The sequence below is a fragment of the Megalops cyprinoides genome, chromosome 12 (genome assembly GCF_013368585.1).
Source record: "Megalops cyprinoides isolate fMegCyp1 chromosome 12, fMegCyp1.pri, whole genome shotgun sequence".
NCBI lineage: Eukaryota > Metazoa > Chordata > Actinopteri > Elopiformes > Megalopidae > Megalops > Megalops cyprinoides.
In genome coordinates, this window is record NC_050594.1 from 20,632,753 (window position 1) to 20,656,231 (window position 23,479).

Here is a 23,479-nt window from a genome sequence, read left to right on the forward strand (position 1 = left end):
TTACATTTTACGCAGTGGCACCATGGTTAAAGCGTCTTCTGTGAATTTTGAACAAAGTGCCATCAGCAAAAACATCAAGGAGGTAAGGTGACCTGCTAATTACAGGAGGCTCAGGCTAAGTCATTTTTTAGTTTGTAGGCTGTGAAGAACACAGGCTCATAGTGATGGTAAGAAAGCCCCACTCTATTAAAAAAGGAGAATTGGTTACACTTTTCAAGGACTTGCAGCCGAACTCTTATCAATTTCTGTAGCAGCTATGCTACTGTGGTATATCAGAAGACATAGCTGCATTAAAACAGTATAAAATGTCTTTTAAGATTGTTAGGACTATGGAGACACGTTACCTGCAGGATTGTCCTTTATGTTAATTTAACACCATAAGGATATCTTGACATTTGTGATTAGGTAATCAGCTGGTTATACACAGATTACGATGAAAACTCTCCTGAGGCCCAGAGTTAATGTAACCACAGTGTGCTGGTACTAATGACTTTAGCAAATGTTACCCTTTTTTATTTTTAGTAATTTCAGCAATTGGGAAAGAAAGGGAGCACTTTGGCTCCTGTAAGGTTAGGTGAAACAAGTCACTTCTTCTGGCCTGATGGTGACTTTTTATTAGGCATGACAGGGCCTGTGTGACCTGCAAAGAGGACCATCCTTCACTGGTTATGTCAGCATTTGTTTACTTCCTCTTTGCAATGCAACATAGCAAACATCATTTGCTTTCTTTATTGCTCTGGAACAGTGGTTAACACACTGATCTGGAGGTGACGTCCACACTGTCCCGAACCATGACAGCTGAGCAGCCTCTTCTGTTCTCTGCCTCATGTCAGAATTTCCAGTTCTTGTGTTCTTCTTCTTGTGGTTACTTGCAATCTGTGCACCACACAAAAACCTTTAGTGGGAAAATGGGATCATTCTACCTCACTTTCTCACGGATTGCTTGTGTCTAAATTAATCGGATTTTTCCTCGTTCTCTCTCTTCAGCTGAAACAGGAAATGGATGCTCTGGAGGAGCACCTGTCTGTCATGGAGAGGAGGGTGAAAGAACAGAACACCAGTGAAGAGGGTTGATCATAAATGTGGGATGTTTTAAAAATGGACTTCCATCTCTGCTTCTGCGCTCCCACAGTGTAATGCGCATCTGATCCACTTCTTCTTTTTGGAAGTTAGTATCTTGCGTGTAATGCAAAGTATCTTACTGGACTGTAACCAGTTGACACCAGCATGCTAGTGTGGAGGGGTCTACTTCATCTTTGACTAGCACAGAACTCACCTTTTTGTTTACATGCAATTCAATACTTCATTTTAGTTGAACATGCACCATTCAATGGCAGTTGTGATGGCTGGGTGTTAAGTTTCAAAATGAGGATGATTCCATAGTTATTATGCATGTAAAATAAAGGAACTTGGTTGTTGACCAGTTCAGGGGCAGTAATACTGAAAGGATGCTAGAAAAAGTCACTTGTGTCCAGCAAAACATGCATTTTCTGTCTGGCAGAACAGCTTCACCCTAAGTGCACCCACCACGAAAAGCTGGTTATCAGGCAGACATCCTGTTCAGAAGGTTAAGTAAGCCACTGGAACAGTAGGTCACTCAAAACAGTCTAGTTTATGCTGGAACCTATTTCTTTTAACTGCAGGTGATTCCATATAGAGGGAAAAAAAAGTTTAACTCTTTATTTGTTCAACATGAGGTTTGTATGTGTGCTGACTTTTACCTTGAACAAAATATTGATCAATACTGCAGAGGTAGGAGATGGACCTGCAATTTGTCACTTTTGTTTTGATACATGTTCAGAAAAACCATTGTCTTCACTTAACCAATAAAATATTATTCTGAAGGATGTTTTTTAATGTGTGGACATCAGCACCAGACTGTAGCATTTCTTAACATACATACATGACAGGGCTGGGAACAATCCACCCACTCTCACCTCAGAGATCCCTTTGATAATCCCATTAGTGATTGGTGATCTCACCATTTTAGGGGTCACTGTTTCAAAGGGCAATGTCCCTGTATAACCACTTTGGTACAATTACAAAGCTGTTGTCCAGCAGGTCTTTAATCTTACCAGTTCTCCTTGTCTTTACAAAACCAGCCGACTTCCCATACCAGCTCTATTCGCTAATAATTTAAAGACAACTGGATACTGCTTAAATGAAAGTACAACATGAACGACGGCTCACACAAATGATGAACAGCCACCAGTTTGCAATTGGCACCATGCTGCTTTTATTGCTGAATATCTGATACAGTTTGCTGTTTTTACAAAGCCACCAATGAGAAACTCATCCCAGCATGCCCCCTTCTCCCATGTTTCACTCTGTAGTGCATAGTTTAACCCAAGCCAACATACATACAGTCAACTCTCCATGGTGAAAAGTGTAGAAAAATGAAGGCATGTGAAGTTCGTTTTCATTTGAAGGCCCCCTCCAGTCAGTAGTGTTTTATTTTTGGTTCAATAAGACATTACAGCTAGGTTCCCACTCTGAACACAAAACATCTGTAAGAAAAACTTAACAGATCAAAAAGAACACAACTTTTCAAAACAATGAATGTATGACCTCACACTAGGTATTTCATCAATGGTCGACATGAAACATTTTTGTCAGAAATCATTTATCACAAGGGGGTCTGCATACTACTGATTCAGTTAACATGAACAAACTGATTCTGGGATTCTGGTGATGGGATTTTCCTGGCCAACAATGGCAGGACCAGAATTTCCAATGCCAATTATATTTGCTTGTTACTGCTTAGAGAGCTGTTGCTTCTCTAGTCTCAATAGACCAGTAACATTCTGTTGCTGAGCAAGTGAATGTCTTCTACCTGGTGTGTTGTCACAAAGAATTCTTCCAATAAGGCAACGTTCACTGGTGCTTTTACAACAACATTTAAGTAAAATATTTGAAAATGACCAATTTCACTGGAGGGGGGTTAGTCACATTGTTTTGTGTGTCACTAATTTCTTACAAAGTATGAGGTGAAGTAAAAATCACAAACTGAACATCTTACATACTGGGACAAACATCATGCATAATTACATTGGAATTAGAAAACAGGTAACCCACCCTTTGTACAGTGGCATCTCCAAACAACTGAGTGCAAACACTAAGGGAATACAGTTGTCCTGGCAGTATGTCTTAATATGAAAGTTTAAAGCACTAGTGAACTTTGTTCTCAAGACTTAGTGGCCCTGTATACCACACAGAAGAATAGAAATATACTATGGTAGAATAGATTTCTATGTAAAAAAAAATGCTACATGTTTTCAGTTGTTAGGCAAACTAAAGTGGAATTAAATTATACCTTTACTGCTCCCATGCATAACAATGAGTAGCCTTCAAATGAAGGCACCTCATTCTCCTATCTGCGCAAGTTTTTTTATTCTATACCGAAGAGCATCCACTATAAGCCCTGGTTATGAACTTTTGTCTCTAGAAAATGAGAGAGTGAATATAATGTAGCCCCTACTATGTGTTTTGAGCCCTGGATCAAATGCTACTGCTTCAAGCTGTTAAAGCATCATTTTATGCAGTGTTTCAAGATGAGCTGGAGTCAGTTCATTTTCAGTGAAGTCAATTCAAGAAATTAATTTAAATTCAAATCAATAATTTTAAAAAATCTTAATATAAAATGATGGGCAACTCTCAATTAATTAACTACATTTCAATCCACTCCCTGAATTGACTGAACTGAAATGTAGCTGACCCCTATTATGGTTGTATAATCAGATATATGCATACCATCTCCATTCTGCAATAAGAGCAACCCAAGTTACCAGCACCACCATCCTACTGAACACACTGCCCTATCCATTCCCTCTTCTTTCTGTGACTTGCTGTGCAGAGACTTGAGTACTCTGTCCTGCAAGGCAGTCTAGAGGAACTTTTGGGAACTGTAGAACTGAAATATGCACTCAGTGAATGTCCTATTATTTTATTTAATTTTTTTTTTTTTATAACAAATGACAACCATCAGAGCTATCATGGTTTTATAGACACAAATATTGCATGCATTGCTATGTTTCCTATTTTGCTTCTCATGCACTGAACAGGGCTCTTCCCTGCATTCTTTAGGATATATTCTGTGCATAAATTCTGTATGTACAGACATAGCCCTACCCCCCCCCCCCCCCCCCAAAACTGTCAGAGAGAAAAAGTGTGGAGTAAAGACTTGCACAGTACTGTACAAGATTCAGTACAAATGAAAACAATCTTACATTACAACAAATATTTTCATCTTTCTCAATGGTAAAGTACAGATTGCCATTTATTGTCATGCGGCATGTCCCTACACACCATCTCATAGACCCTCTGTGGTGACAATGGACATACAGTTTTGTGTCAGAGCTAATTCCTTAAGACAAAAATAAGTGCAACATGTGATCACTACATAAATCCTATTGCTTTCAATTTAGATTTCAATCATTTTAAGATGTGTGTATGTGTGATATATATGTATGTATGTATGTATGTATGTATGTATGTATGTACGCATGTACATACATATGTATATATATGTATATGTGTGTGTGTGTGTGTGTGTGAGATTGATTACATTTAAACAGCTAAACAACATTTAGTATGTAAACATGCATGAAACATAGGGTAAACTGTTCTGCCTATATTCATGTTCCTAGAATGCCAAGTTGCAGTTTGATGGCAACTTCTGCTGTGTATCGTTACAGACTCTCAATGCAAGTATTATATACTCACAATACACTCCTCTTTCCTTTGATTATATGCAATACACAGATGAGACATTTCAAGATTAGCAAAAATCAGTAAATCCACACCATACAAACAGCTTACAGATAAAAATATTAACTGAAGATTTTTTTCTGATCCATATTCCAAGATCTATGTTGATATTTAGATTACAATTAAATCATTGTGCTAGATCATACACCAGCACAATGCAGCCTGTCAAGGGACAGTTCAAGAGTATGTTTATTAAAAATTGGCACATACAGATGTAATCCCCTATGCCATCACCAAGTACTCCTTACCCCAGTGTATTCTAAAGCCAGATATACATAATACAGTTGCCTCCCTACAAAATTTCAACCACAGCTACAGTTTGCTAAGAGTTGCCACTCCACAGAAACAACAATCACCCTGGCACTAAAACCATGCATAACATTGTTATTGCTGCTAAAGATCTAAATAAATATATATGTATATTATGGCTTAGTTTGCATTGGAGATATTCTATCAAGATATTCTGCATTCCAAACCTTGAGGTATTTGTCTATATTACAATATACTGGGTAATTTTTATTTACTCCATAACCTCAGGACTATTCTACACTCTACCTAATACTATGATACTAATTTGAAACTACTGTTTGCCCACAGTCTAACATTAGCAATATGCCAACACAGGAGACACATCCCCTATCATGTCTGAGACTCCTGTTTCTTGGAATAAAACTTTCACATTTCCAACAGGTTAAGACAAACTGTGGAACACAGTCCTCTGCCTTCAGTAAAGCATTCTGGGTAAAACAGAAGTGCTCTGAGAGGAGCATAACAAATCAACACAGATGTGTCTCAGTTGACAAGGAGAGTCACCACTTGTTGACAACATATCACAGCTCACTCTGCTTTATAACTGAACATCTCTGCTAAGTTTGATGTAATTAAAAATGACTAATATTTTCCCACACACCACTTCAATTGTCTGTATACATCATCATTAGAGATTAGAAGGTGTGGTGTATATGGCAAACAGGAATGGGTCATCTTTGATGCACAAGAGGTGAAACTAAATGTTGTTTTAGCTGCTGCTTTCTTGGCATGCCAGGAGGGGAAGAGCTGAGGACTTAAAAACTAGCATACCTTCCCCTCTTAGACAGTACTAAGTAACTTACAAATGTGTCTCAGAGATGTCCTCTCATATCCTCCACTAGCTTTTTGCTTTCAAAACTGCGCTGCTGCGTTATCTCACACTTGCAAACTTATGCTGAGTGAGAAGGGCTTGGGGATTCCGCTCAGTCTACATCGGCTCCTCTCAAAACCACAGATGGTTCTTCACTAAACTCAGCATGTTTCTACATTGAATTATTATGCATGCGAAGGCATGGAGGGGGTTACACAGTATATAAACATTACAAAATTATATTGTTAGCTACATACTATACAAAAAAATGTTTGAAACATAAAAACAATGTATGACAATGATACATTTTGGCTTTATATAAATCACATTAGAAGTGTTGTATCTTTCTACAGATAGATGCTAGGGGGCTACTGTGTGTCCACATCCTTTAAGGAACTACAGTGGAACACAAGATGAACACACAAACAAAAGCCGCATTTCCCTTGGCATAGATCTTACACGTCCTATTGTGAATTTAAGTAACCTGCTCAAGGTTTAAAACTACAGATTTGTGAAATCACTCCTAGAAATCTAGTCTCAGACTGTTGTAAGAAAGGATGCTGCATCCTGGTTAGTAACTATGCTCAGTCAGAGGGGAGTCGCTATATTTTCACTTTTTACAATTAAAAAATATTATTACTATTATTATTTTATTCAGCATGCATCACTACCTCTCATGCATGGCCAGTTATAATGTTGGCACTACTGTCCTGCTAGTAAGCTAATGCGCATGGGACTATACATCTCTTAATGGAAGACGTTGGTGATTTTGTTGTTTTTAAACAACTTGTCACTTGTTTCACAATTATATTTTATACATATTTATAATAGCAACAGGGGTTAAGGAAGAAATAATGTATTGCACAAATCCATTTTAAGGAAAAAAACCAGAATGCTGCTTCTGGAGCTGGTCCAGTGTTGGTGAAGTGATCGAATGCACAAGTGCAGGATACACTTAACACAGGTAAAATGGTAAAAAGTAACCACTCCTGCCACTACAGCCTTGAATTTAAAGACGTTATGGGTTTTTATGTATACTAAAATGTCCTAAAAATTAGAACCATCTTGGGTAACTTTTCATCCAATGCATACTCCTTATGTTAGACACATGGGTTGGGATTAACATAGCAGGCAATGGATGAAACACCCAACAGTAAATACGAATGTGCTTGTCTACCTTCACACACCAAATCAGAACTGACAGTGCAAAACTGACTAAGACAGAGACATGTTTAGAGTTTCCTTGTTCTCAAACAGCCTCTATTCTCATTTACTCTCAGAGGCCAGTGTCCGGTCTTATTAGACAGGATGGGTTCTATAGCATTTTCTCTCCAAGACACAATTAGGGAATGAGAGGATTAAGTTGCCCCAAGTTTGAGTAGTCTACTTCTACACTACTCAGACTTAAAAACCAGCATTTTATGAGTCACATACAAATAACATACAAATAAATAATGACAACCGTGGTCGTGAGCATTTCTACAACCAGCACCTTGTCTTGTGACTGTGAATGGCTGGGCTGGCATGCCTGTTGGGTAATGGGTGATCCTCCTTGGAAGGACAAGGAGTATGCTGCCAGGTTAAATCTGTCTCTACATGTCTGCAAAGCTAATATGGTTAGGAAAATAATAATCATTTCACAGAGAAAGGGGAGCCTCTATGACTTTAGCGCTCAAGTTCGTCAGACTTTCTGAAATTATGTTCACTGCAGTCCATTCAGTGCTGACTGGCAGTGCTTCACAGAAAAGGGTAAAAATGGTTCAATTGGTTCAAGCAGTTATCACCTACAGCCAACATCTGATGTTCAAAGTGCTCCATTTCACCTCTGAAAATGAACTCTGTAATCAGTTATTACACGATTGATACTGTTGAGGGAGGAAACAAGATGATTTTGCTGGCTGACATTGTCATGAGTGCGGAAAGGGCGCAGTAGTGTTTTTGGAAGGGGAAGAGGATAGGGAATGCATATTGAAAGGGGCCAATTTAGCCCTGGCCGTGTCCACCGCCTGTATCTCTGGCACTGGAAGCGGACTCTCCAATTAGTCTTCTCTGAGCGGAGGGACGAGGGATGGCACTCTGATTCCTACTGATTCCCCAGGTTCCTACTGACCTCAGCAGACTTATCCATGGCCTCTCAGTCTCCATCACTCCAGGCTGGTAGCTCCACAGGGCCTCGGATTTTGATTTCTTAGGGTGCTTGGAGAGGCTGTATGACTCGACACCTATTACTCACTTCGCATCTACAATAAGAACTTAAAATAAATACTTGGAAAAATGCAGTACACATTAAGCATATCTTTAAACCTATAGTTTTTTGCACATTCAAATGCCATTAATTCTAGTTAAAGATCCCATTTGAAAATAATCTGACCACAGAACACATTTTACACCAACCTTGTCTAGTTCCTTTGGGAAACTCAGTGGATGTGCTAAAATTCCATGTTTTGAGGCTCATCTCGTTTATACAGTAGCAGCAGCAAAGGATGCATGGTCTGAATGGAAAGAACAGAGAGCACAACAATGTCAATGACCCAAGGCACGAAAGGATGACCTCCTGAAGGTTACAACTGATTGCTAAACGAATGAGACAATAACAACAGTGTAACATTAAAACATTCAGGTTTCAAGGGTTCATTTCAAACTAAGCTGGCTCCAAAATCACTGTGGGTAGAATCATCTTATTTTAAATGATATTTTTAATGTAATATGTTGATAATACAATTTACTTATTGTTTATTTACTTGAAATTGCGACTTGACGTGTTTCATATTCTGATTCCATATATTGCTAGATTTTCACGAGATAATTAGCACTATGCAATAAGAAATACAGACTTTTCTGATCCGGCGCCCCGAAAACACCGAACTCATGCCTTAATGGATACAATTCACATTTAAACAATACATTTTGTTTCTAAATGATACGGTTCTGTGCACAATTGCTGACACTGCCATCTAGTTGATATGGTAAGCATTTCTATGACAACTGAGTTGAAGGAATCCCGTTTTTGTTACGTGTATCAAGCCCAGACAGGATCATTGTAGCTACTTAAATATGCAACTACCGGATTATCTGATAGGGTGCGATCGGATACTTTGCTATGTAGTTACACAGACAATCGCTATTCTGCTCGTTAGTAAATAAAAGTAGCCAGCGGCTAAAGGAAAGTTTAGCTATAGCTGCATTTATGCAAGTGTAAAATTGCTAGGAAATAACGAAAATGTTACTAGAACCACAGAAGCAATGCATGAACATGATTTTCCACTTAATAACCTCTGATCGGATGGAATACATCCCTGTGCTGGCATTCGCAAACGTTAGAAAATCACGTGACCAAGGCTACCGTTTTAGTGCGTGTTCGTAAACAAAGCGCCGTCTGCATTCGTTTGGCTGCATGAGCCCAATGTTAAAAATGAAGAGCAAATGTTAAGCGAACAGTCAAGACATAATCGTAACACTGGTTCTAACGACATTGCGCAGAATAACACTATACATTTGCTACTATAATATCATTAGTTGTCCTCCTTACCTTACCTAGCTGGCGGCAGGAGCCCTTCGCCAGGTACTCCCCTTGCCCCAACGCGCTACATCCTCCTCTACGCCATTTTACACCCGCATTGTGGCCAGGCACAGCACTGGAACCACTCTCTCTGGGAACATTTCCTGTGCGCCCATTGCGCCACTGAGCCATCACTCAAGAGTAAACGCCCGCCCCGAAATCTATCCAGGGCTCGCAACAGTGAAACGGATCGTAAAAAAAGATTCGAAAAACGCCTTTCTTTCGCGACCCGCAAAGTCATTGGTCACTCGGTATTCTGCGATTCCGAACCATGCCGTTGGTAGAACAAAGGAGAAAGAAACGAGGTTTGACCTTTTCAGAGGGCTGCAGTCTTTTGGTGCATTCACTAACTTATTGCTCCTGTCATGCCGCTGATAAAAGATTAATATTTAAGGCGTCTCCTGCTGGAAAACGACCTTGTCTGCCCGAGGCAGGAGAAGGTGAAAGACAAATTCACAGAAGCAACCTGTCTTTGTTGTTATAATTAGTACAGAAACGCTAGTTGATAATGATAGAGCGATAATGTATTTGAATATGCTCCATTTTAGGCAAGAGAATACACAACTGTCTTAAGCACACCGGCGAATTGGCTGGCAAACTGGCTGGCTTAATAATCGTAGTAATATCATAGTAATATCTGGACTATTTTACAATAAATTATCTACGGAACATACCATTCAGCGTTTAACAGTTTGCTTTCAAATTCAAATGTAACTTATTAGGCCACCATGTAACTCATCCAAACTCAAAATAAAGCTCAAGATTGATAGTAACGTTCACTGTCACCAATGTCATGGAATGCAGTGTTGACAAAGTTAATGCGGGCTTTGAAGCATGACTGCAACGTGTTTCTTTTACTTCTGAAAGCACCCCATCAATAATTACAAGCATATTTCACTGTACAATGCTGAAATGCTGAACACAGCATGCTTCAAGTTTAGTGAGAAGTAGGCCTAAACATACACCACTCACACCAGTGCTGCTGGCAAAATGCCAGCATTGCTCATTAACACCCTATGCATAACACTGAGCGATGCCAGAAGTATTTCATCCAAACCTATGATGGAATTCTACCAAAACCCTTTAACACATACCAGGTAGATGCTGATATCCCCGTAGCCTCTAAGCCCAAGTGGATGCATATGAACATTAGTACTTCATAGTTATAATTTCAACGGCCTGTGTGACAACACTTCTGGTTAATGAACTGGAATAGTTTATTACTTGTGACTTAAATTTCCAAAAGTAATTGTGTCATTGTTGTTTGTATATCTTTATTTATACTTTTCTGCCTTTAGCTGCTTGCAAATTGTTGCAGAGGGTTCATTTATTTATATATGGCCATCATGTTGCGGGGTGATGTGCATGTAAATGTTATTTTTACTGTTCCATTCACACCTGACTGAAACCGAAAATTCATTACCATGTTGTCTGGATTGATATTGCAGTACTCACACCTTAATATTGGCAAAATTCAGGCATTTTATAAGAACTGAGTATGGTTTGAGTTGTATTATGCCTTATTGTACCATTTGCTTATTTAGGAGAGCCTGTTAGGAAGACAAATGAGGTGAATCTGAATTGTTCTCAGTCCATTTTTCATCTCCTTAGGTCTTTGGAATTAATTGAGAATCTCTGGAGCTTTAAAAATGTTGCCACTCCCTTAAATTTCTTTCCTGTGAATGTCACCACTGAATTTTATTGATATTTTTCTTACCTTCCTTGAAAAAACTGCTAACAATATACATTTGATAATAAAAAAAGGAATGGAGATTAGAGGATGAAGTCAGTGGTACTCATTTACTACATCACTTCAATAATGTTTACTATTTACTATATCCAAGCACAGAACCCCTTTCAGATACAAAAATGCTTACCATTGCATGGAGGAGCTCTGTAAAGTAAAAAGTACTGGAAGTGCATAGGCTATGCAAAATAGAAATCAGCAGTAAAGGACAGATCAACCCACACATTCAATAAATTGTGTTTTCTTGCAGCTTCCATCACTATTGCTAGAAAAAACAATGCAGCTGATGGTTTCTGTGTACAACAAACAGGTTAAATACCAATATCTGCTGAATGAGTTTGTTACAGAGAAGGAAACTAAAGGGAGTGCTGACAACATTACATTTGAGTGGTGGTGTAACTACCATGCGAATATTAAGAGTGGATGCAAGTTTAAGTATCTTAAAAAGGGGACTGCAACATCCAAGCTTACGTATTAAAATTACATAACAGGGAAGGGGGTTTAGCAAGCATGGCACTTTTGTTTTATTTCAATTAAATCCAGTTGCATTACAGTCAATTTTGACATAATTCACAGGTCAGTACACATGTCCTTTGTTAGGTATAACTGATAATCACATTTTGATTGATAAAAATAATTAAAAGACCATTTCCCACAGTATCAGTGCAGTGCTGCTGGCCATTCTTAAAATATCTGTCATCTACAACGGAGACAATCACATAGGTTTATACTAACTCTTCTTCGCACATTTTCGCTTTCCAGTTGTTCACTTATATACAGAAAGAAACCAAACCCAAATGCATTATGCCCATCTTAAAAGTACCTGAAACTGACAAGCTGATAATATAATCATAAAAAATGAGCAGTGTATAATATATTCTGAACATTGACTCTGTTTACACTCTTAATTACAATGAATTGTACTATGAATGATTGTAAGGAGAGAGAGGAATCTGTCACATGCTACATGTAGTGATATTGTTATGGGCCAATACATGGCAAATATCTAAAAAATGATCATGGGCCTAGGGACTATGAATACCACATGACCCTGAAAATCAGTGCCACTTCATTTGTGGTCATCTGAGGAAAAAGGGGACAATAATTTAATTTTAACAGGCAAACTGTTAATCTGCAAATTGGTTCTGGTCAGTGGCCTTGTAGTGATGAAGCACAGACAGTGATATGGCACTTAAGTGGATATCAGAGTTTATGTCCACATCAGCAAACCACCAGCTAACAGTTTAGGTGAAGGTGGTCATTACATTTTGTGTTTGGAATGTGGCCAGGGTGAAGTACATTTAATGCTTACAGTCCCAGCCACCTCTCAAATAAATGACTGATGATACATGAAAATGCAAAACAGCACAACAGTGTAGGACACTTTGAACGCTGTGAGCAGGAGTTTGCATAATGAGGATGCAGGAGGATTATCTACAGAATGAGAGAAATTTGTATGGAAACTCTAGGGCACTGGTAACTCAAAGGCCAAACACAGATTCCAGAGCCCACAATAAAGCCATTAGTGAGGAAGGACAGTCCAGATCAGCACGCTATCCAATAAGAATAGTTCATGGTGGTGTTTTCATGTTCAGTGTCCTTACTACATTTGTGGGTGCACAGAGTCACAGAGATAAGGTTCACTTTCAATCAGGAGTTCTAATTCTATCTGATCAATGTTGAAACTACTGATTTGATAACAACCATGATCCATCCATTCATAGCTTAATTTTGTAGATTTTCTGCTCATCTTGTACCTTTAAGATGTCCTCTGTCAGCATGATTTCATATGAACATACTACTATAAATGGTTAAGTAAAAAAATCGAGAAGCTTCATTGTTTTAACAAAGGAAATTCCAACACTGGAACATATGAAATATGGGATTGTGTAGGAGTGCCTGTACTCCTTTCACTCCAGTCGTAACAGAAAACATGCTGCAATTTCCTCAAATCCTAAAACACACAGCCTTTCCAAGGAGATTGGTATGATCTGTGGTAAAATTCAAGAATTTTTCTGAATAGCACATTTTAATTTAACAAAGATCAAACTGGGTAAATGCAAGTGATACATTTAATTGCACCAGTAATCATATCAATTTACTCAGTAAGGGTGTACATTTTACGATTAAAATTAAGAAAAAGTGTTCATTTTTCCACTGGAAGAAAGGATACCTGAAAGAGACACCATTATATTCTTCCATTGACTCGTTTTGTGGCTCCTACCTTACCTTGATCCCACAGTCTACTATAGAAGAAAACATTAATATTAATACCTTGGCCTTCCTTATCGAAATAACCACATCTGCTAACAACAAAACTATGTTCACCTTGAATAGGGGTCACCTTCCAGAATGTAAGTTTCCACGTCACCACTATAACAAAATTAAACATTCCGAAGCACGTAAGTATTCCCTTTGTTTTGCACAGCGGTGCAAGGCAGAAAGTCGGTGATTGAAAACAAAAAACACCTGACAATATTATCTACCATTTTCTTGGTCAGAAAGCATATGTAGTAAGCTTGTTGCCCCTGGTGTGTGGAAAGGGCAGTGGGTTTTGTTCCGATGGGCAAGGGGTCACTCTGCTCAGAGTCTCATCGTGCAGCACGCCCCTCTAGTGTAAGAAGCGAATGCTCATCTTCTGCTCCACGTCCACTTTCTCCAACACCTGGAGTCAAAAACATTAACACCGTCAGTCTCTCAGAGACACTTCTGCAGTCTAACAATACACACAAACCCCTTATTCTGTCTGGCTGCTATGACTAATTTCCACACTCAATACCATCAATATTTATCTTTAGAAACTCTCCTCTAAAGAAAGGATTACATTCTTACGGTCAATGATTTGCAGCAATAGGTTTTAGTGTAACTGAACAACAGAAAAAGGTCACAGACTCTTTGAGAGGTAATACCCCTGGTGTGCTTGCTATCCCACCTTGATGAACTCATTGAAGGAGATGGAGTTGTCCCCGTTCTGGTCAGCCTCCTGGATGGTTCGGTCTGCGATACTGCCCAGCTGCTCATCTGAGATGTTCACTCCCACCATCATCCTCAGAACCTAAAAATGACAATGCAAAAGGAATGTCAAAACACTGTGTAAAACAAAAGAGGCATTAGATCTCATCTACGGCATACTCATACTTAGACATACTCTCATCTATGGCATCTATACCACATTTTAATATCATGAGATTCATTTCTCTGTAACCTAGACTGACTGATACCTTCACTCTACAGTCGCAAACATCAAGTCTGGAATTGCAGTCCGAGTGCAGTTTAGAGTTACAGCGAAAATAACACCTTATAAAAATGACTAGAGTCACCTATATGACAACACCGAATTGAAAAAGAGTTTGACAGCAAACAATACTCAGTGATAAGCAGGTGACTGCTGGTAAGTATAGGTAAGTACAGGTATGGAAAGTTAATTCCAGTCCCCAAGACCGATGACTTTGGGATCAAGTTAATTGCAGGAATCTCCCAGAGAGAACCAGAGAGACATGAGGGTAGGGGCCCAAGACACAGTGGATAAAACAAACATAAGCCTCCCAGCCCCACCCCCAAAGCTGCCAAGTTCTGTCTACCACAATGAGAGCTGTGAGGCACCAGGCATGACAAGACCTGTTTGGATGGTAAATATAGTCAACTTGTGCAATCACAGGGCTGACATCTCTGATGACCATATTTCCATATTCCTGTTAAATGAGGAATACATGTGGTTCTCATTTCACGAAACACTGCAGCCCAAAACAGAATCCTGTAAGTGCTTCCTTCTAAGTTCATTCAGATGACATAGGCGAATGAGTCAGCTACACCTGGGCTTGGCAGCTACTCTGGGGTGTAACCAACCCTTTTTTTGTACAACAAAGCCGTGAGTCTTTCTTATGTGCAAGTATTTGTGAAACGACATGACAAAAGGGTAATTGTTAACTTCCTCAGACTTCTCTCACTCATTCCCACTATGAACTTCCCCCTTGTTGCCAATTGTTATGGGACTATCTGAAACATTCATGAACGATCTGCACTTAACCCTTTCATAAACCAGGCTAAAAGATTTAAAAGCTTCAACACGCTGTTATTAGTGAAATATGTTAATCAACTGCATGTTGAACTCTAAAACGTCACCACAGATGTGTGCATTTTCTGATTACTGAAATTAAAGAGGAATTTTCTCAGTTCTTTTTCAGTTAGTTTCAGAAGTCAAAAACAACGACATATTTGCAGTAGAAATCAATTGAGCTCTTATTTAAGCCTAGAAGATAAAAAGAAGGAGCAAAGCTATCAGAACAATATCAGAAACTAAACTATATTCACTAAATGTACCCTTTATTAATATAAAGATGAAGCAGAAAGATTCAAAGGTCTCAGCAAAGGTCTCTGCCTTCATCTGTGATTTATGTTAAGTATACAAAGAATGCCAACATCTAAAATAGCACCACAGGTATATAAGGTAATGAACAAGTGCATCTGTATGCCATGTGAGAGGACTAACACTGCCTCAGGCTGAACAGAGTGAGGTACACGATTCTGCCTGTTCACACACAGTGCGGTGCCTCAGCCCAACCACATACAGCCCTCACCTGCAGGAGCTCGTCCCGAGAAATTTTATCATCCCTGTCCAGGTCATACAGCCGGAAAGCAACTGCAGAAAAGAGAGAGAGAATTCATCAACAAGCTAATTTTACAATGACATTGAAACAAAAGTCAAAGATGCAGTAAAAGATGTGACTATTATCAGTGTAGCTGTTTCCTACATTCACTGGGAGTAGTGACAGTGGAGAGAAGAGGTACTGGACTGGGGCACAGTGGGGGCAGAATGATATTGAGAGAAGATAGGGGAGAGTGCAGGAGGGGATAGGAGAGATTGTGGGAGGGTTTAGGCACAGAGAGGTTGGGTGCGGATAAGGATTGGGTGGGCGGGGGACATGAGAAAGGGGGACACTCCATACAGCACCAGGGGTGGAGCACTCACAAAGCAGCTTGTTGGTTCTGCTGTTGAGGGGCTCAGTAGCAGTGGGGTCCTTGTTCTTCTCGTTGTCCTCAATCGGGCGGAAATGTGCCAGGGTCCGCATGAAGCCCCGGAAGTTCACCTGGTCTTCCCTGAGCAGCAGTGAGTGAGAGAGTCAGCAGAGCACATGCAGACACAGACACGCACACGCACACAGACGCGCAGACACTCCCCCTCTGTTATTATGGACAAGAGAACTTTGGATTCCTCACCTAGATTACAGATGAATCACATCTCCCTCAATCTGCTTGTAGCATATAGTTCACTTAACCTTGCTCACCAAATGAGTAAAGCTGTTGGTGAGTTCTACGATGAAAAACATGGTAAATGACACCATGTCCTTATAATAACACAGTGACACACTGAAAAAAGCGACAGGCAAAGTATGAAACTGCACTACAGTGCTGTTTTCGACAGGCTCGGCAAGACTATCTCTCTGCAGTGGAACTCTTTACAAGCAGCTCCAAACCACACTGGAGAAAGAACCAAACAACATTGCAAACCATTAACAGTCATGGTTAAATCTAAGCCGCCTACACTTTGGACTTTTTTTGGAATTTAATGACATAGGGAGAATGTTATTTCAGATGTCTAACGTATATTTCAAAAAGAAGTTAACCACACCCTAGAAATTCAAAAACTAATTGAAAAACAATAATGTAAATAATCTTGTGGAGAAAAACTGAAGGAAGTTCATCACCATAAAAACATGTTCTGAAGGAGCAGTATTTCTTGCATTCTGCCAGGAAGAAAAACAAATTATGCAAGTCTCTTGCTTGGCAAACAGACTCCATCTAAACACATGGCTTCCAACAGCTTTACAGAAAAAGTGAACCAATTCCAGTAAGTAACAGGGCCAAATAGGTGGTGTGTTTGCCCCTTTTTTGAGGAAGACTACTGAGACCTCTATTCGTCACAAAGAAATGCCTGCAACAGCACATATTTACCCTTCCGGAAAGAAGGCATTGATGATCCTGTCTCCCAGAGGATTAATGGCCAACTCCGGGATCCTCTGAAAATCCTCTCGGCTGCAGAAAAAGAAAAGACGGTAAATGTAGGATTGTGCTTTTGTATTACTCTGGGGTCATTTTTTAAGGATCACCAATAAAGTTACAATTTAGCAGCATATAACTACGGCTCCTTGTGAAAAATGAAGCTATACGTTCAACACTTTACTGAAAACAACAGTGTTAATTCACATTCAGTTACTTTACAAATGTGCTTTAATTACTTGTTCCCAAGAGATCATATAAAAACCGCTTATTTTAAATCAAGTACATAACCATGGTGTGTATCAGTGCTTGCTATCAGTTTAATTTAATATAATAACCATAATTATACATAATACATCAATGTCTCCAGCTAGCTAATACAATGCTTGCCTAGGAAGCTAGCAAATACCAGGCAAGCTCATTGACATTGATTATAAGTAAATGCATCTTCCTCTTTAGTGGTTTTAGTAGGTAGGAAATTAGCCAGCTAGACATTTTAAATGTACTTTGCAAGGTTCTACAAAGTGTACGCATCTGAAAGTAATCAATTTAACATACATAAGCAAAATAGCCTAAGTCTGCCAATGCATATTGGATGGGGTATTTAGGATCCAGTATATGTGCAAATGTAAATCACATGCAAATCGTTCTAAATAATAAGCAATTAACCTGGAGCAAAACAAAAGTTGCCCATGACAACTTCACCTCCCTCTCTGAAATGTCTCCAATTATCAAAGGGATCGCTTCAGTTCTGAGTAATGAGAGGTTTTAAAATATGACGTTTAATATTGACATCTGGTTCTGACATTTGGTGCCCACTTCACTGTAGTACACTGTGTGACTTGTTCTGGAAAACACAGCACTGCTTCCTTCAGCACTGCTTCATGATTGCAAAAGTTAAAGTGCGCCAAGCCCTGAGTACAACCAGCGATTTCAAACAGAGGTGTATAAAAGGGAAAAAGCCTAATTAACTTAAGGTACGTTCTTGGAGAGGAAAGTATAATATTAAAGATAGGTCTTCCAATTTCACTGTATCATATACTGTATCATAATGCAGGTTTACTACATTGCTGAGAGGAATACGAATACTGTCCAATACAGCAAACACTCACGCACCACTGCCTGCCTACTAAGACTGGAGGAAGCAGGCCACAAAGACATGAAGGAACCAGTATTCTGCCCACTGTTGTGGCAACTGATGCATGATTAATCTGAGTCACCTTGGACAGGGAAGGAGAAAGTGCAACAGTATCCTCTAATACAATGTTCTGCCCCTGCAGCAAGGACACGACAATCTCAGTACTCTAAGCACAGAAATAACACAGCCCTGGTGTTTACGCTCAGGTATTAAAGGTGTTGCCCATTTCGGGCTCTTGATAGATGGCATTCTGTTGTAAGTCAAAACAAAGCCTCATCTGTCTATTATTTAACACACTTGTAACACTGAATAACGATGGAGGTCATGACTAAGGTTAATCATATTAAACTCTGAAGCAAAGTAGAACAGAACACCAGCTTTGCTTAGCTGGTTACAGTACAAACAGATTAAAAAGGCAATGCATTCAAAATGCTTTCCATAACCACAAGCACAGCAGAACAGCTGATGACTAAACTACTGAAGCAAGTGCGAGGTCTGTAAGAGGTATATATTACTGGACTGAGACTGCAGAAGGGCCTCTGACACAGCCCAGCTCTGGACACCTTCTCTAAGTCAAACCCATGCAAGCAATGGGTGCAACTAGTGAGTCCAACAAAGAAACACACATTCCTGTAACCCTCTTTTGAACAATATTAATTTCACTGCTATGGTTACTAACATTAACCATTCACAGAGAGTGGTTACCTGTCTGGCTGGCAAAGGTAATCATGAGCGAAAGTCAAAACTCAAAACAAACAGCTGTCCTTATTGGAATGCAAAAACTCAAAATACACTTTTTTCTCTCCCTAAAATTGAGTAATTGTTTAACATTTTAATGACCACATCAAATCCCTGTAATTTATTATTAATGAAAATAACTTCACACCACTGTCTCTCGCATATGCAGATGAATGTCATTCATTCACATATAATAAGCATTCTAAGTACTGTATGTACCACCAGAAAGCAAAAATTCCTGGTAGAAACTAATCAAATGAAGGTTGGACAAACAGAGGCATGGAGAGGGGAATACATAAATATGTACACATAATATGGTAATAGGGTATGGATGCGTGACTTGGACTATCAATGAGGTGTGAAATGCCAGCATTGCAGTCAAGTCCATATATATATATATTTGCTAACCACAGAGTGACAGTATGCACTGTCACAATAAAAAGAGGTCATTACCAAAAACTGTTTTCATATGGAGCCACACCCAATAGCTATATCTTTTCTGACATTTATATCCCCCTCATTAGTGGGCATTAGTTTTCCTCTTCCAACAACAAGAAGTCACAAAACAGCAGAAGGCAAAAAGACAGCCAGCTGAAACGTCAGTCGTGTTGAAAAAATGCAGAAAAGAACAACAAAATGTATGCTGGAAAAAAAGTTCAAACCACTGCATGCATGCAGCTTGTGACACTGTTTTGCTGTGACTGAAAAAAATGTTGTCTGCCAAGCGACTGCCAATGGTGTCCCTCTCACCGTCTGTATGTATGTGTGCGTTACTGCGCGTGTGAGTGATGCATACCTCAGAGTGCCATTCTCTCCCTTATCCAGGCTGGTGAAGCGACTGTAGAGCCGGGTGATCTGACTGTGTGAAACTGCAGGGACAAAGACAGAAACAGACAAAGGTTTCGTAAACAGAAGGCAACGCTGTGCAATTTCCTTGAACTCGCAGTCCTGTGGTGTGGAGCACCACCTGTTTTCCATGTGTATCTGGATGACACCATATCCCAGGCGATCACTGCAGCAACTTATTGCGAAGTAAGATAAAAAAAGCAATACTGATTTCTTTCACCACTTTTAAGGCTTCTTGTGTTAAGGGCATTACCCCATGATTGAGACTGTGTTAATGTAGTTAGCCATTAGTCTGAGTGACTGTAGAGAGCAAACAGTGGTGGCTCATGTTCCACCGTATAATTAAACCGGCCAGTCCAGCAACAAGGGTAACAATTTGAAGAGGAAATATGGAAAACATACAACACTGAGCACATGGGTATTACATAACATAACCCACAGCTATGTGTAAAAAATTAACAGAAGACTCCACACACAGTGGAAAAGGATACCAGAAACAAGTTATCAGAATTTCAAACCTGCTGCTTTCCTGCAGAAAAACCTAAAGGCAGATTAAAAAAAATGCAGCTTGCATTTAGTACAGCTGTCATGGACCATGACTAACAGGGACACCACTACACACTGGTGTTGTACATTTGCTGTATTATATAAGTATTAGAAAACTGATGCACAGCTTGCTGGAAATCCAGGAAATAATCCTCACTGATCTTCTTAGACCACTACAGCATCTAGTGTAATACTAAAAGGAAAAAACACATATGGCTGAGCAGCATTGCCATTTAAAGGTAAAATATTACACAATATTACACAGTTAAAATGAAATGGACAAGAATTCCTCAGTTGTCCTCAGTACCCAGTATCCGGAAGCTGGTCAACAGAAACCTCACAGGCTGATCACACAGTAACTTTTAAATGGTTTATTTTTCACAACGCAGAGGCGTTCAAGCAATTTGCTCCAGTACGTTTGGCAGTGAGTGATGTCTTGCTTCCATACACAACGGCCTGACCTCAGACCAAATTGGCCTCTCTCTCTCTGTTCTCTGACCTGCAGACATCTAGCCCAGAAGTCAGGTTCTGTGGAAAGCTGAATACCAGAGTAAAGTGACCTAAGGTTTTATGTCTGTATTATGCATTATATCTGACCACCTTTGAACACACATTGTGCTATTATCAATTGGAACATTTTTTTCTCAACCATTTTAACCCCTATTCACAAGAAAATACACAACATTAGAAAATTAAATGCATCCTTAACTACTCATATTTGGCTTAAGATGAAGAGAGTAACATTTCTGTTGTAATACATTATTTTATTGGCTGAATTTTTTTTCTTAAAGTTGCCAAACATGTTGACTACCTTTCAAGATGAACTACATTCATTTTCTGTCTAGTTCCAGACACACATTCAAATAAACATAAAAATAAAAATTTCGACTGCAAAGTGACGACTGCATTTTCAGACATTTATGATAATAAAGAAAGAAAAACTAGAAATTAATAATTACAAGTAACTGTCAAAAGGCTCTTATAAAAAATACAACGTAATGATAAAAATAACTGCATTTCTGAACAACTACATAAACTACCCAAATTCCCAGATTTGTAAGAGTAACTGATATCTGTTAGCTGCAACTATTCACTTTCTGAATAATAGTTGCTATATTTTTAGAAGGCGATACACTTCATTCACTCGGTTCACGAACATTAAAAACGTGAGGCTTTAATAGTGCGTAAGTGGACATCTAACATCGACCTGGGCGCATTTTCAAACACAGTATTCATTAGATGGTTAACTTCACTGGTAGGGATAACTTCAAACTGGTTCCTCATTTGTGTAACCTTACCGTTAGTTTCGCTGAGAGGTGTAAATGTAGCTACCTATGACTGACAAAAATGATGGATGTTTATCTGACAAGTCGCATTAGTCGAATGATAGGTAACTTAGCTAGCCGGTTACCACGTCTTCTTTTTTGTAATCTGCTAGATTTAACTGTAGGTTTCCTTCCAGGACAAAACATCAATCTAACGTTAGCAAGGCAGCAATCCGATTAAGTAGGTAACTAGTTTGCTTATCAGCTAGCTATCCTTGCTTTTTAACCAATATTGACTAACGAAAAGTTAGTTATAAACTATACAGGCGAATATTTCGACGAAAGAGTCAACCCTAAATGTACTGCCCACGGGCACGTATGATCGACAGCTTGCTAGCTAGCTAAGTAGTAATTAATTATCACTAGCTAGCCAACCACTGCATTCAACTTACAGCCCGTCTCCTTTTTGATTTCTTCAATTTCCTCCTCTCTCAGCAATGTCGAAGCTCTGGATCCCATGGTGATCTCGGTAAAATGGGTCTTAGCAAGCTCTTGTTATCAGCTGTTTTCCTGGGGGATTGTTCGGAAACCGTGTGGTTTCACACGTCTTTTTGGATTTCACAAATACTTGGCTAGTGAATACTTCGACAGTATTGGGAATGTAGCTCTGAAAAGTAATGCAGCAGCCGGATGCCTTCTTTCGGCGTTCTTCTGGTTCCTCCCAGACACTTCCAATGTGTCACTAGCACGTCGACTTATCTCTGGACCGTCTCCGTACTTCACAGGGCTAGAGCTTCCTACTCTCACCGACGGGCAGGTTCAGATGACGCAACGAAGTGACGAAATGCCCTAGTCGACAGTACTGCGCATGCTCAAAGGAGGCTTAATAAGAGTGTGAAGACAGATGTACGGGGTGTTCTGTTGGTAGAGGTGAAACCAATCTTAAGGTCTCCTTGCAAGACCGGTTTTTGTGGTTTTGGGCTTCAGGCAAGATTGTTTAATACCCCCTACTGTTTAACAGATGATGGTGCGCAAGACCACTTTTAAATAGGCAAAAGGGTTGGAGAAAGAGCCTTTGGGTAAATTGTGACAGTATAACTAATTCTGATATCAGAAGAGACAACTGTGAGTAATATATACAGGAACTGTATAGAGAAGAGGATTGATGCAAAGAAATACATAAAATTCTTATTTCCCTGAAAGATTTCTTCAGATCTTCACTGGATGAGAACTAAATAAATACAAGCAAATAGTTTGAGGTAGTTGGGGTTTATTTGTTTTTATTTATCTTGGTGTTTTGTTTGGTTCAATTGTTACTGTTGTTGATTACAGTAAGTAATCAGACCATGTGACTAGTTCTACCATTATTCTCCTTAATTACAAATCAATTTGGTACACACAAAATACAATCGAAAATAAAATAAATACCTTAGTGATATCATGTGGCTCCTTATCTCATCTCATGTCATGGTAATTTTCACATCTTTTTTTTTTTTTACTGACCAGTTAGTAAGTATTAGTACTTTTGCAAGTAACTGTGGTCTTTTGAGCAGTGATAATGTCTTTTCTTGGACATTGCATTATGTTGCCACAGAGATTTCAGGTCTGATCCCTGCTTGGGTCACATTGGATACACTGGCAAAAACACCAAGCTGAGGTTTTCAAGTCACTACCACAGAACAGTACACATGACCCCTTTATCACCAAAATACAAAATACCTGAGAATTACCCCAGGCAATTGACTAGTAATTTGAC

The 23,479-nt window shown here is 39.3% G+C and overlaps 1 protein-coding gene and 1 long non-coding RNA gene across 2 annotated transcripts; both read right to left on the minus strand.

The window, feature by feature from the left end:
- Positions 1-4,490: 4,490 nt before the first annotated feature.
- LOC118786632 lies at positions 4,491-9,503 on the minus strand. The gene is made up of 3 exons (XR_005005353.1): positions 9,417-9,503; positions 8,282-8,379; positions 4,491-8,127 (listed from the first exon to the last, which is right to left on the minus strand). It is a non-coding gene; the product is annotated as an uncharacterized LOC118786632 (long non-coding RNA).
- A 4,018-nt stretch (positions 9,504-13,521) lies between these two features.
- On the minus strand, positions 13,522-22,531 carry chp1 (calcineurin-like EF-hand protein 1). Its single transcript, XM_036541804.1, has 7 exons — positions 22,176-22,531; positions 19,863-19,935; positions 17,146-17,226; positions 16,163-16,290; positions 15,771-15,832; positions 14,126-14,248; positions 13,522-13,858 (listed from the first exon to the last, which is right to left on the minus strand). The coding sequence occupies exons 1-7, from the start codon at positions 22,240-22,242 to the stop codon at positions 13,805-13,807; spliced, it is 588 nt and encodes a 195-aa protein (XP_036397697.1). The 5' UTR covers positions 22,243-22,531; the 3' UTR covers positions 13,522-13,804.
- Between the last annotated feature and the right edge of the window lie 948 nt (positions 22,532-23,479).

Coding starts and splice junctions, on each gene's coding strand:
- chp1 (XM_036541804.1), bottom strand. CDS start 22,242: ATGGGATCCAGAGCTTCGACATTGCTGAGAGAGGAGGAAATTGAAGAA. Junction 16,291..17,145: donor AATGCCTTCTTTCCGGAAGG/GTAAATATGTGC, acceptor ACTGCTGCTCAG/GGAAGACCAGGTGAACTTCC. Junction 13,859..14,125: donor CCTTCAATGAGTTCATCAAG/GTGGGATAGCAA, acceptor TTTTGACTCCAG/GTGTTGGAGAAAGTGGACGT.